Source organism: Carcharodon carcharias, chromosome 1 (assembly GCF_017639515.1).
Source record: "Carcharodon carcharias isolate sCarCar2 chromosome 1, sCarCar2.pri, whole genome shotgun sequence".
In the NCBI taxonomy this organism is placed as follows: Eukaryota; Metazoa; Chordata; class Chondrichthyes; order Lamniformes; family Lamnidae; genus Carcharodon; species Carcharodon carcharias.
This window is the reverse complement of record NC_054467.1, coordinates 101278500-101292364: the sequence shown is the minus strand read 5'-3', so window position 1 is coordinate 101292364 and position 13865 is coordinate 101278500. Positions and strand designations below refer to the sequence as shown.

The window sequence follows — 13865 nt, the reverse complement described above, 5'->3', positions numbered from 1 at the left end:
CAGTCTCCTATGTGGGACCTTATCAAAAGCCTTGCTGAAGTCCAAGTAGACTACATCAAATGCATTGCCCTCATCGACACACCTGGTCACCTCTTTGAAAAATTCAATCAAATTGGTCAGACATGACCTCCTCTTAACAAAACCATGCTGACTGTCCTTGATTAATCCCTGCCTCTCCAAGTGTAGATTAACTCTGTCCCTCAGAATTGCTTCCAATTGTTTCCCCACCACTGAGGTTAGACTGCCATTTAATAAGATCATGGTTGACCTGATTGCAACCTCCCACCTACCCTCGACAATGTTTCAGCCTCTTGTTAATCAAAAATCTATGTAGCTCTGCCTTAAAAATATTCAAAGACCCTGCTTCCACTGCTTTTTGGGGAAGAGGGTTCCAAAGACTCATGACTTTCAGAGAAAAGATTTCTGCTCAGCTCTTTCTTAAATGAGCGACACCTTACTTTTAAACCTTGACCCCTAGTTTTAGATTCTCCCACAAGAGGGAACATCATTGCCACATCCACTCAGTCAAGATCCCTCCGTTTTTTAAAAGTTTCGATCCAGTCACTTCTTACTTTTCTAAACTTCAGTATATACAAGCCTAACCTGTCCAACCTTTCCTCATAAGACAACTTGCTCATTCTTGGCGTTACCTTAGTAAACCTTCTCTGAAGTGCTCCTAACACACTTACATCTTTCCTTACATAAGGAGACCAGTACTGTACACAGCACTCCAGATGTGGTCTCACCAGTGCCCTGTATAATTGAAGCATAACCTCCCTACTTTTGCGTTCAATTCCCCTCACAATAAACGATAACATTCTATTAAGCTTTCCTAATTACTTGCTGTACCTGCATACTAGCCTTTTGTGATTCATGCACTAAGTCACCTAGATCCCTCCGAATCTCAGAGCGCTGCAATCTCTCACCAGTTAGACAATATGGTTCTTTTTTATTCTTCCTGCCAAAATGGACAATTTCACATTTGTCCACATTATATTTGTCAGGTCCTTGCCCAATTACTTAACCTATCTATGTCACTTTGCAGCCTCCTTACGTCCTCCTCACAACTTACTTTCCCACCTACCTTTGTGTTGTCAGCAAATTTAGCATCCATACCATTTGTCCCTTTATCCATGTAGTTCATATAAATTGTAAAAAGTTGAGGCCCCAGCATTGATCCCTCTGATACACCACTTGTTACAACTAGAAAAAGACCCATTTATGGCTACCATCTGTTTCTTGTTAGCTAGCTAATCTTCTATCCATGCCAATATATTAACCCTTACACCATGAGCTTTTATTTTCTGCAATAACCTTTGATATGGCACCTTATCAAATGCCTTCTGAAAATCGAAGTACAGATCTTTCTGAACCCAGCTCCTACTTGCTGCCAGTTTATCCAGAAAGACTTCCCACATGGGCACTGGGTTAAAATTGCAATCTGGTGATATCAAAACCCCATCTTGCATAATTTAATGGAAGACACCTAATTCCTCCTGATTTGCTGCCTTCCCACTTGCCTGCTCAAAAGAGGTTAAAATTACAACCCTTGGGAAGGCAGCAGGATATTTAAACATGATTTCCAATCAAACACAATCACTGACTCAATTATGACATGTTGTTAAATGGCAACACAATCTGTCTCTGTAGGAAATTCTCACTAATTGATATGTTCAAGACAACAATGAAAGCAAACTAAAATGATTCTCTCAGTATTGCATAATGCTTCCTCAACTTAGAAAAGATTTTCTAGCCCTATTTTAAATATACTGCAACATAATATATAAATATATGGTGTGCAAAGTAACTAAACTTCTCAATAACTTTTATAACAAAACTATAGTAGATAGTTTAATTTTAAAAATAAAGATCGTATCCTAAGAGCACCATGGTAAGAAGTTTACTAAAATCGCCGGACTGGAGTCTGGCCAGATACCAATACTCCAAGTGGGCATATTACTTCATAATTTACCCAATTGCTGGTAGGGATATCTAACAATGCATCATAAAAATTTATTTTTCCAGGGAAGAGATTGGACATCATTAAAAAGAAGGGGATTAACTTTTTTTCCTCTGTCCCACTTTCTCTTCTTACTGGTTGTACAAGTCACTTGTCTATCACACAGGTAGCCTTTGCAACATTACGGTTAATGGCATTTTTGAAGATCCAGTAGCAGCTATGCGAAAGTGGCCTATAGAGACTTCCTATCCGATTTTCCTTCCTCTGAAATTGTGATTGACATGGTAAATTTATAATCTGAACTAATAGGCTAATACGCCTATTTGAATCACTCCACGTGATATCAAGAAATGGCTGAAGGCACTGGATACTGCAAAGGCTATGGGCCTTGACAATATTCCGGCACAAGTACTGAAGACGTGCTCCAGAACTTGCTGCGCCCCTAGCGAAGTTGTTCCAGTACAGCTACAGCACTGGCCTCGACCTGGCAATATGGAAGATTGCCCAGCTATGTCCTGTATACAAAAAGCAGGACAAATCCAACCCACTGAATTACCGCCCCATCAGTTTACTCTTGGTCATCAGTAAGTGATGGAAGGGGTCATCAGCAGTGCTATCAAGCAGCACTTGCTCAGCAATAACCTGCTCACTGATGCTCAGTTTTGGTTCCACCAGGATCACTCAGCTCCTGACCTCATTACAGCCTTGGTTCCAACATTGACAAAAGAGCTGTACTCCCAAGGTGAGGTGAGAACTGCCCTTGACATCAAGGTAGCATTTGACCAAGTGTGGCATCAAGGAACCCTAGAAAAATTAATCAATGGGAATCAGAGGGAACACTCTCCATTGGTTGGAGTCATACCTAGCACAAAGGAAGATGGCTGAGGTTGTTGGAGGTCAATCATCTCAATTCCAGGACATCACTGCAGGAGTCCTTCAGGGTAGTGTCCTAGGCCCAACCAGCTCCAATTGCTTCATCAATGACTTTCCTTCCATCATCAGGCCAAAAATGGGGATGCTCTCTGATAATTGTGCAATGTTCAGCACCATTCGCAACCCCTCAGATACTGAAGCAGTTCAGGCTCAAATGCAGCAAGACCTGGACAATATCCAGGCTTGGGGTGAGAAGCGGCAAGTAACATTCACGCCACACAAGTGTCAGGCAATAACCACCTCCAACAAGAGAGAATCTAACCATCACCCCATGACATTCATTGGCATTACCATCGCTGAATCCCCCACTATCAACATCCTGAGGGTTATCATAGAATAGAAACTGAACTGGAAGAGCCATATAAAAACTGTGGCTACAAGAGCAGGTCAGAGTTATCCCTCTGAATCCCATTGATTTGTTTTACTAGGGTTTCTTGATGCCACACTTGGTCAAATGCTGCCTTGACGTCTATGGCAGTTCTCACCTCACCTTGGGAGTGCAGCTCTTTTGTCAATGTTGGAGCCAAGGCTGTAATGAGGTCAGGAGCTGAGTGATCCTGGTGGAACCAACATTGAGCATCAGTGAGCAGGCTATTGCTAAGCAAGTGCTGCTTGATAGCACTGCTGATGACCACTTCCATCATTTACTGATGAACAAGAGTAAACTGATGGGGCGGTAATTCGGCTGGAGATGGTTGGGCCTTGGAATCCTGAGTAACTCCCCTCCTGACTCTCCAAAGCCTGTTCACCATCTACAAGGCACAAGTCAGGAATGTGATGGAGCACTCTCCACTTGCCTGGATGAGTGCAGCTCCAACAACACTCAAGAAGCTTGACACCATCCAAGACAAAGCAGCCTGCTTGATTGGCACCACTTCCATAAACATTCACTCCCTCCACCACCGACACACAGTGGCAGCAGTGTGTACCATCTACAAGATGTACTGCAGGAGCTCACCAATGTTCCTCAAACAGCACCTTCCAAGCCCATAACTTCTACCGTCCAGAAGGGCAAGGACAGCAGACAGATGGGAACACCACCACCTGGAGGTTCCCCTCCAAGCCACACACCATCCTGACTTGGAAATATATACTGCCATTCCTTCACTGTTGCTGGGTCAAAATCCTGGAACCCCCTCCCTAACAGCACATGGACTGCAGCGGTTCAAGAAGGCAGCTCACCACCACCTTCTCAAGGACAATTAGAGATGACAATAAATGTTGGCCTAGCCAGCAACATTCACATCCAGTGAACGAATAGCCAAAAAAATCAGATTTTTAAGAATACACAGCCATTGTCTATCATAGTTCAAGACAACTAACATAAGCAATTTGTATGAATAATGCTCACTATCGTAAGGAGCTGTTTTAAAAAAAGTCTTACTTGTCAAATGAAACCCTTTTGAGGTATCACATCCTGAAATTGGTCAGTATAAAACTGCTGAATGCTCACACATGATTAGGGACTATGGGAATTTAAAAAATATATAATTTATAGGATGTGGATGATATTTGTTAGTTCAGATTTGTTGCCCATCAATAACTGTCCTGAGAAAATTGTGGTGGGCTGCATTTCCTACCTGCCACAGGCTTTGTGATGATGATGTTCCCACAGAAGTATTTGGTAGGGAAATCCAGGATTATGACCTAGCAACATTAGAAAATCGGTGCCATTTATCCAAGTGAGAATAGTGCATGATTTGGTGAGGAACTTGGTAGTGATGGTGCTCCCACAACTTTGCTGTCCTTCATCGGTGTGGTTACAAACAAGGGAGCTGCTGTCAAAACAACCTTCCTGAGTTGCTGCAGCACACGCATGCATTTGCAACAATCTTCATCCAGAAGTGCTGACTGGATGATCCATTTCGGCCTTCTCCGGAGGTCCCCAGCATCGCGTATGCCAGTATCAGCCAATTCGATTCACTCCACATGATATCATGTAATGGCTGAAGGCACTGGATACTGCAGAGGCTATGGGGCCTGACAATATTCTGGCAATAGTACTGAAGAAGTCATACGGACACAAAATGTTTACTCCGTTTCTCTCTCCACAGACCCTGCTGAGTTTTTCCAGCATTTTCTGTTTTTATTTTAGATTTCCAGCATCCGCAGTATTTTGCTTTCATCTTAGACATATAAATATTGTGGCCACAAGAGCCGGTTAGAGGCTAGGAGTTCTGCAGCAAGTAACTCACCTCCTGACTTCCCAAAGCCTGTCCACCATCTACAAGACAAGTCAGGAGCGTGATGGAACAATCTCCAATTGTCTGGATGAGTGCAGCTCCAACAACCTTCAAGAAGCTTGACACTATCCAGGACAAAGCAACCCGCTTGACTGGCACCACGTCTGTAAACATTCACTCCCACAACCACCGACGAACAATGGCACCAGTGTGTACCATCTACAAGGTGCACTGCATGAATTCACCAAGGCTCCTTAGGCAGCATCTTCTAAACCCACAACCGCTATCATCTAGAAGGACAAAGGCAGCAGATACATGGGAGCACCACCAACTGGAAGTTCCCCTCCAAGCCAGTCACCATCCTGACTTGGAAATATATTGCTGTTCCTTCACTGTCACTGGGTCAAAATCCTGGAACTCCCTTCCTAACAGCACTGTGAGTGTACCTACACCACATGGGCTGCAGCAGTTCAAGAAGGCAGCTCACCACCACCTTCTCAAGGGCAACCGAGATGGGTGATAAATGCTGGCGTAGTCAGCGACACCCACATCCCATAAATGAATTTAAAAAAAAAATTGCATGCTGCAGCCAGTATGTCAGTGGTGGATAATGGACTGAATATTAATTGAGGCAGGGAGGTAGTAAGAGACTGCTCAGAGGTCAGAAAACCTGGTAGAGCAGGATTCCCTTAGGTCTTATTGGCATTTATTTCGAGAGGACTAGAATATAAAAGCAGGGATGTGCTGCTGAGGCTTTATAAGGCTCTGGTCAGACTATATTTAGAATATCGTGAGCAATTTTGGGCCCCGTATCTCAGGAAGGATGTGCTGGACCTGGAGACGGTCCAGAGGAGGTTCACGATAACTATCTCAGCAATGAAAGGCTTAACATATATGAGGAACGTTTGAGGACTCTGGGTCTATACTCGATGGAGTTTAGAAGGATGAGGGGGGATCTGATTGAAACTTACAGAATACTGAAAGGCCTGGATAGAGTGGACGTGGGGAAGATGTTTCCATTATTAGGAGAGACTAGGACCTGAGGGCACAGCCTCAGAGTAAAGGGAAGACCTCTTAGAACAGAGATGAGGAGAAACTTCTTTAGCCAGAGAGTGCTGAATCTATGGAATTCATTGCCACAGAAGGCTGTGGAGGCCAGGTCATTGATTGTATTTAAGACCAAGATAGATAGGTTCTTGATTGGTAAGGGGATCAAAGGTTACAGGGAGAAGGCGGGAGAATGGGGTTGAGAAACTTATCAGCCGTGATTGAATGGCGGAGCAGACTCGATGGGCCGAATGGCCTAATTTATGTTCCTATGTCTTATGGTCCTGATAAATTTAACAGCAAATCAGCTATCTCTTTTGTCTCCATTTCCAGCCACAGTCCAGCCAGACTGTGAAGCTGGCTGGCCATCGGGTGGTTAGGTCTTCGGTACCAGACAGCAGAGAGGAGGGAAAGATCAGGGGGATGGGAGCCAGGAAGGAAGATCAGAATTCAGATTCATGGAGATTGGAGAGGTTGGGTGGAGTGGGGAGAAAGATCAGAGTCCAGAGGCAGAGGTGATTCTTGAGGCCAGCTGGAGAGGAAGATCAGAGTCAACAGCCAGGCAATGTCAAGAGGCTGGAAAATGGGACGAATGGAGACTGGAACCAGGCAACATCAGAGACCTGAGCAGGTATTGATTGGAAGTCACAAGGAAGATTGGAGGCAACAAGGAAAATCAAAGGCCAATAAAGGGGCGAGATAGTAAGTGCTGGAGGGAAGCTATAGGAGGGGATTGGAGACCAGAGCAAGGGGGAGGTCAGAAGGTTTGGGGATGGGAGGGTAGGATGCCTGATCGTGGTGGGTTGATGAAGCACTTATATTGATTCAAGCTGTTAAAAGGAAAGGTACTTACCTCCTGGATTCAGCAGTCTGCATCTCCCTTTAGCCACTGGGTTTCTCAAGGCCTGGAAAACTTGGCTGGCCAGGGTTCAACTTAGAATGGTAGTTAAACGTGAGGCACATTGCCTCATGATAATTTCTAAATTGTCAACCTGGTCACTGCGAGCTGGACGACGTACTCACAGACACGCTGCAAGAGAAGGGAGATCTAACCCTCAAGAAAGCTATCCAGATTATTAGACAGTCTGAACTGTGTGTGCATCACAGTCTATTTTAACAGGAGAAAGTAAACTGTGGTACAAAAGAACCCACACAGTCCTGTTAGTTAAACAGGGTGACTCCAAGCCAAGGGAAGCAATACCCTAACCGACCAGTAGAGCAACCAAGCCAGCACTGTGGAGCAAAGCACCTCCACTGGCAAGATCAATGTCCTGCAATTTCAGCCCAATGTTTTCAAAAAAAAATTGGACACTTCAGCAAACTGTGCAGAGCCAAGACATCTAAACACACTGAAGACCCAAAAGATAATTCATGAGGTCGAGACTGAATGCCAAGAGGTTACACAGCCATGGGAAAGGTTGAAGATCCCAGATCTTGGTATTGCTACACAAACATTTTGGTTAATGGCCATCTCACAAACTTTAAATTGCGCAAAGAACTGTGGTTGAGACCCCTCTGGCTTCGAACAAAACATGCCACTCTGTGGGCCTGGAGGAATCTGACCTTTGGTCATAGACATGATTCTGGAACCACTGTATAGCAGCAAACAAGTTTTTGAGCTGATGTATGTTATTTGTAATCAGTCTTTTTCTCTCTTCAGCAGAGATGCCTGTCTAGCCCTCAATCTCGTCAAAATGGAAGGTGTCAAGACAAATACTGTCGTAAATTATAAAGAACAGCAATTTCCCAAGAGCTCAATCAAGAAAGTGTCCTGACTGGGACTTCAACTACAAAATGTCTTCTCTCTTTGCCGAACAGGTTTGTCCATTTTTGTTACTGGCGCCAGAAAGCCCTCATTGGCCAGACCAGCCAACCACTTAGATGGTTACCACAACGCTTCCAGTGAAGGCTAAAAAAGGGAGCAACCAACAACCAGAACAGCCTCAATCTCCAGCTCAGGTGACTGTTGATGAGACCAACACTGCGACCACAGAGCAAACGCTGCAACTCCCAACCAGCATGATAGTGCCGGAACCAAGTTGCAGCCGTCCGTTGCTGCAGCACACCACACAGCCAAACACAAAGGTGAACTTCCTTATAACAGGAAAGGCCATCTTCTGTCACAGAGGACATCACGATGAACCACCCAGTGAAAGAAGAGGAAGAAAAATGGCATGAGAAGAGCATGATGTTTGTCCACCCCACAAGAAACAGGATGGAGCAACAAACATCTATCATCACAATCGCTGAGTAGACAAAAGAGTGGTTCAATACCAAGGAATGGAATAAGAGGATAAAAAGATAGCCAGATGCCAGGATAACCTCCAAATCAGCAGAGCTTACCTGCAAAAAAATGGAGCCTACCACTACTCAGACAGTCGTGCAAATGAGATATGGTCGGGTCATAAGGCTTTCAGATCGCCTGAACCTATGAACTCAAGAGACCTGAAGAGGGAAGATGAGATAGTAAAAACAATGTAAATACAGGAGGTAGAAGTCTTTTGTGGGGTGGGGGGGGGAGGTGTAGTATAATGTCTGTCACATATAGGGTTAACCTGGGACTGAGTACAGTGCTGCCCACATAGTGTTGGACAGAGATGTGTGCACAAGCAAGCATGGAGACAGCTCCTAGCTTGAACCCTTTACCGTATATGTGTACATAGTTCTCGTAGATAATAAATACATACAATTAATCTAAGACTACGAAGACTTCATTAAGACTTACCGAATGGCATCCAACACCCTCCAAGCCGTACACCATTCTGACTTAGAACTATAATCGCCATTCTTTCACTGTCATTTGGCCAATATACTGTAACTCCCTTCCTAATAGCACAGTGGGTGTACCTGCATCACATGGACTTCAGCGGTTATAGAAGGTGGCAGTGCAAGGGCAATTAGGTATGAGCAACAAATGCTGGCCTTGCCATTGACACCCACAACCCATAAAATAATTTAAAAAAAAATCAGATTTTCAGCATCCGCAGTGACTTTACTTTTAGCTAAATTTCATGCTAAACTTTAGCTAAAAAGTTCATGTGGTGAATTGGTTATGTAATCCTGAGTTCACAAGGTTTGTACAGTATTCCAATAAATCAGTTTTTATGTTTCAGCTATGTACCCACATCACTGCCTGCTGAGGAATAAACCTCCCACTGAACATTCCTTCAATCTTTCAATGATTCCTTCAATTTACTTTAACAATCCCATCAAGTATTTTAAAATACGGATTTTAAATAATTCAGTACCTTACAGTACTTGAAAGGATAAAGTTGCATGAAGGGTTGGCTGTGGCCGAAGTTTATGAGACCCAACAAAATATGTTCATAAAAGCAAAATATAAAAGCAAAGGATGCTGGAAATCCAAAACAAAAACAAAAATACCTGGAAAAACTCAGCAGGTCCGACAGCATCTGCGGAGAGGAATACAGTTAACGTTTCGAGTCCGTATGACTCTTCAACAGAACTAAGGAAAAATAGAAAAGAGGTGAAATATAAGCTAGTTTAAGGGTGGGGAGGGCAGTGGGACAAGTAGAGCTGGATAGAGGGCCAGTGATAGGTGAAGATAACCAAAAGATGTCATAGACAAAAGGACAAAGAGGTGTTGAAGCTGGTGACATTATCTAAGGAATATGATAATAAAGGTACAGATAGCCCTAGTGGGGGTGGAGTGAGGGGAAGGGATTGAAATAAGGTAAAAGGCAAAGATAAAACAATGGATGGAAATACATTTAAAAATAATGGAAATAGGTGGGAAAAGAAAAATGTATATAAATTATTGGAAAAAAGGGGGATCGGAAGGGGTGGGGATGGAGGAGGGAGTTCATGATCTAAAATTGTTGAACTCAATATTCAGTCCAGAAGGCTGTAAAGTGCCTAGTCGGAAGATGAGATATTGTTCCTCCAGTTTGCATTGAGCTTCGCTGGAACAATGCAGCAGGCCAAGGACGGACATGTAGGCGTGAGAGCAGGGTGGAGTGTTGAAATGGCAAGCGACAGGGAGGTCTGGGCATGCTTGCGGACAGACTGAAGGTGTTCCGCAAAGCAGTCACCCAGTCTGTGTTTGGTCTCTCCAATGTAGAGAAAACTGCATTGGGAGCAGCGAATGCAGTAGACTAAATTGAGGGAAGTGCAAGTGAAACGCTGCTTCACTTGAAAGGAGTGTTTGGGCCCTTGGACGGTGAGGAGAGGGGAAGTAAAGGGGCAGGTTTTCCACCTTCCGCAGTTGCATGGGAAGGTGCCGTGGGAGGGGGTTGAGCTGTAGGGGGCGATGGAGGAATGGACCAGGGTGTCCTAGAGGGAACGATCCCTGTGGAATGCCGCCGGGGGGGTGTGATGTGAAGGGAAGATGTGTTTGGTGGTGGCATCATGCTGGAGTTGGCGGAAATGGTGAAGGATGATCCTTTGAATGCGGAGGCTGGTGGGGTGATAAGTGAGGACAAGGGGGGCTCTATCATGGTTCTGGGAGGGCGAGGAAGGTGTGAGGGCGGATGTACGGGAGATGGGCTGGACACAGTTGAGGGCCCTGTCAACCACCGTGGGTGGAAAACCTCAGTTAAGGAAGAAGGAAGACATGTCAGAGGAACTGTTTTTGAAAGTGGCATCATCAGAACAGATGTGCCGGAAGCGAAGAAACTGAGAATGGGATGGACTCCTTATAGGAAGCGGGGTGTGAGGAGCTATAGTCAAGGTAGCTGTGGGAATTGGTAGGCTTGTAATAAATATTGGTGAACAGTCTTCACCAGAAATTGAGACAGAGAGTTCAAGGAAGGGAAGGGAAGTGTCAGAGATGGACCATGTGAAAATGATGGAGGGGTGGAAATTGGAAGCAAAATTAATAAATTTTTCCAGGTTCAGACAAGAGCATGAAGCGGCACCGAAGGAATCATCAATGTACCGGAGAAAGAGTTGTGAGAGGGGGCCGGAGTAGGACTGAAACAAGGAATGTTCCACATACCCCATAAAGAGACAGGCATAGGTGGGGCACATGCCACACCTTTTATTTGGAGGAAGTGAGAGGAGTTTATGGAGAAATTGTTCAGTGTGAGAACAAGTATGTTCATGTTTTATTATAAAGATTGCACTTGCTATGTTAAAAAAATACCGCGGCCTATGTATATTCCAGACTTTCCTTGCTAATTCTCTTCAATGATCTGTCCGGAAATTCATCTGTGAAGGAAAGGCAGTGGCGCCACCCCTTTCTGCCTGGGCGTGAATGCAATTTAAACCAGAATTTAAACCATCCTCCTCAGCAACCCACCCCCTTGCTGCTTGTCACTGCCCCTCTTACCATGACTGTGGCTACGATAGAGATGAGTGCATCGCTGTAAGCCAGCAGCCTGTCTGATGACTGCTTGGTGCCGTGCTGGCCGGCATGCCCCACCGCGACCCCCCTCGGCGAACTCGGCCTGGGGCTGGAGCACAGAGATTCGGCTTCTGCTGCAGACGGGCCCGGGGGAGTCGCCTCTTCCTCAATGTCCTCCCCGCACCCCGGCGACGACACCGACATCATGTCACCGACCATCAATGGCCTTTCCCCCTACCCGCGCTGCGCGCACACGAACGGCTGTCGGGGCTGCGCGCACAGGTCGCGAGTACGCTCGCTGTTGAATTGTGCGGCTTTGGTTGAATGAGGATATTTTTTTTTTGGCCTGTTCCCTATTAATAATCAAAAGTTAAAAATGGGCGTAAAAATGAGTTTGGTCGTTTTGTTTGATCTTCCTCCTGTCCAACCTCGAAAGCTTTGGGACTCTGGTAAACCTGGGGGTTGTGTTGAGTTGGTTGTTACTTGGACATGTGTGGAGAGTCCTGGGGCCAGTAATGCTTCTAATTTGCAGCAATGATTTGAACACAGTAACAATGCCAATTGGTCAAATCTGCAGCTGATACCAAACTGAGTAAGAGAGCATGGTACAATAGCTACCTGATTGAGAACACTGAGTCTAACCAAACCTGCATTCTCAGTGCAGTTCTCTGCATTGGTGATAGACAACATATGCTAGGCAGGAGAAAAGGCTGTCTCTCACATTCTCCGCATCTCTTGGCAGGACAAGGTTACCAACTCAGAGGTCCTGGAGTGTGCTAATTCCATCAGCAAACATCCATTGCTAAACCAATGAAGTCTGTGCTGGCTTGGCCATGTTCATCAGATGGATGTTGGCTGTATACCCAAAGATCTTCTGTACGGTGAACTGGCCACTGGATCATGAACTCCTGAGCATCCAAGCTTCCACTACAAGGGCACCGGCAAGCAAGATATGAAGATGGCGGACATTGACAGTGACAACTGGGAAACCATCGATGAAGGTAGTGACGTTGATTGGACATTGGAAGAGACAAGCAGAAATAAAAGCTCAGCTGGCTGAGAAGACCCTGACAGCCATTACCTCGGGAGGCCGATTGTTTGGGAGTCCAGAAATGCTGAGAAGAGCGTCCAGAGAAGAGAAGGGCCAGCGAATCATGCACTTTCTCATCCCACTGTCTCTCCCTGCATTAAACATGGCAAGACTGCCATGCCAGAGTGGGGCTCCTGAACCACACCATGCAATGCTTAACACAGAGTTGACCACCATGGCACAAACATCATCTTACAAGACGGGGGACTGCCACCACAACCAAATTAGAAGAATCAAGTGATTCCCTCAGAAAACTACAGAATTAGTTGGAAAAAATATAAGTAAAGAATAGAATATGAAATTTAATGCAGCCATGTATAATGCAGTTTGTGGAAAGGAAAAAATAGGGAACTCATACTCCATTTATAGTGTTGAATTTTCTGAAAATTATGCTGAAAGATAACTTGGAGCCTTCGTGCACTTGGGCCTGAATTTTCACAGAGATGGAGAGGCTCTCCATCTTAGTGAAAATGAGTCCAGACCCCAAACCCAGCCCCTATAATTTTTGGGGGGTGGGTGGTGGTGGTTAATTGAACTGGGTTCTAAATTGCACATCTGTGGTTCATGGAGGCAATGTGTAGTTGCCTCAGTCAGGTCTGATTTTAGCTAGTGGGATATCTAAAGCACATCTTGTGCATTTAGACCCAGTAAGAGAAGGTCTAAACTTACTGGAGTTCTTTGGAGAGGTAGGGTACCTTTTGGATATGGTCCCAGAACACCTTTGGGAGAGGTCAGGTGCCTTTGGGAAAAATCAACTGCCCTTTGGTATATTTAAAATTAGACATGAATGTGCGTTAAAAACTGCATAAACTTATTGGAACTGTCAAGCTTATTGGAGCTGTCAAGAAAACTGTCAAGGGATTTAAATCTCTTGCTCTTTAAATATTTGGAAAAAACTACAGTGTTAAAAATAGATCAGTGCTTGCTATTTCACTCTGTGTTGACATAAGCCTGAGGGTTTTCATAATAGGATTAGTGCTGCATGACTGATTTCACAACCTATCATTATCTCAGTGGAGTGCCTGTCTGTTCAGTTTGAATGGCATCTTCAAGTGCTTATAATGTCTTATAATGGGACAATGAATACAAATGCTTGTTTTTATATGGGATTATAGGAAGTTAAATGTAGTGAAAGCATTTTAATCTGTGTGTTTTTTTGAAATAGTGAATTCATCAATAGACACTTAAGAATTTTATTTAATCTCAGCATGAGTCCTGCCCATGGTGGATAATGGATGAGTTGGCATGGAGGGTGTATGGTTGGCATGAGCTGACATTATGTTGTCATAGGGACTATAAAGGGTTATGGGGATGAGTGGGAGCCCTGGAGGGTGGAAAGGCAATGGA

The 13865-nt window shown here is 44.6% G+C and overlaps 1 protein-coding gene across 1 annotated transcript in view; it reads right to left on the bottom strand.

The window, feature by feature from the left end:
* tmem175 (transmembrane protein 175) overlaps nt 1-11681 on the bottom strand; it is a 51892-nt gene extending 40211 nt beyond the window's left edge. Inside the window, exon 1 of the mRNA XM_041195395.1 lies at nt 11414-11681. Within this exon, the coding sequence (XP_041051329.1) occupies nt 11414-11647 (234 nt within the window). The 5' untranslated portion in view covers nt 11648-11681. The remainder of the gene's footprint in view (nt 1-11413) is intronic.
* Between the last annotated feature and the right edge of the window lie 2184 nt (nt 11682-13865).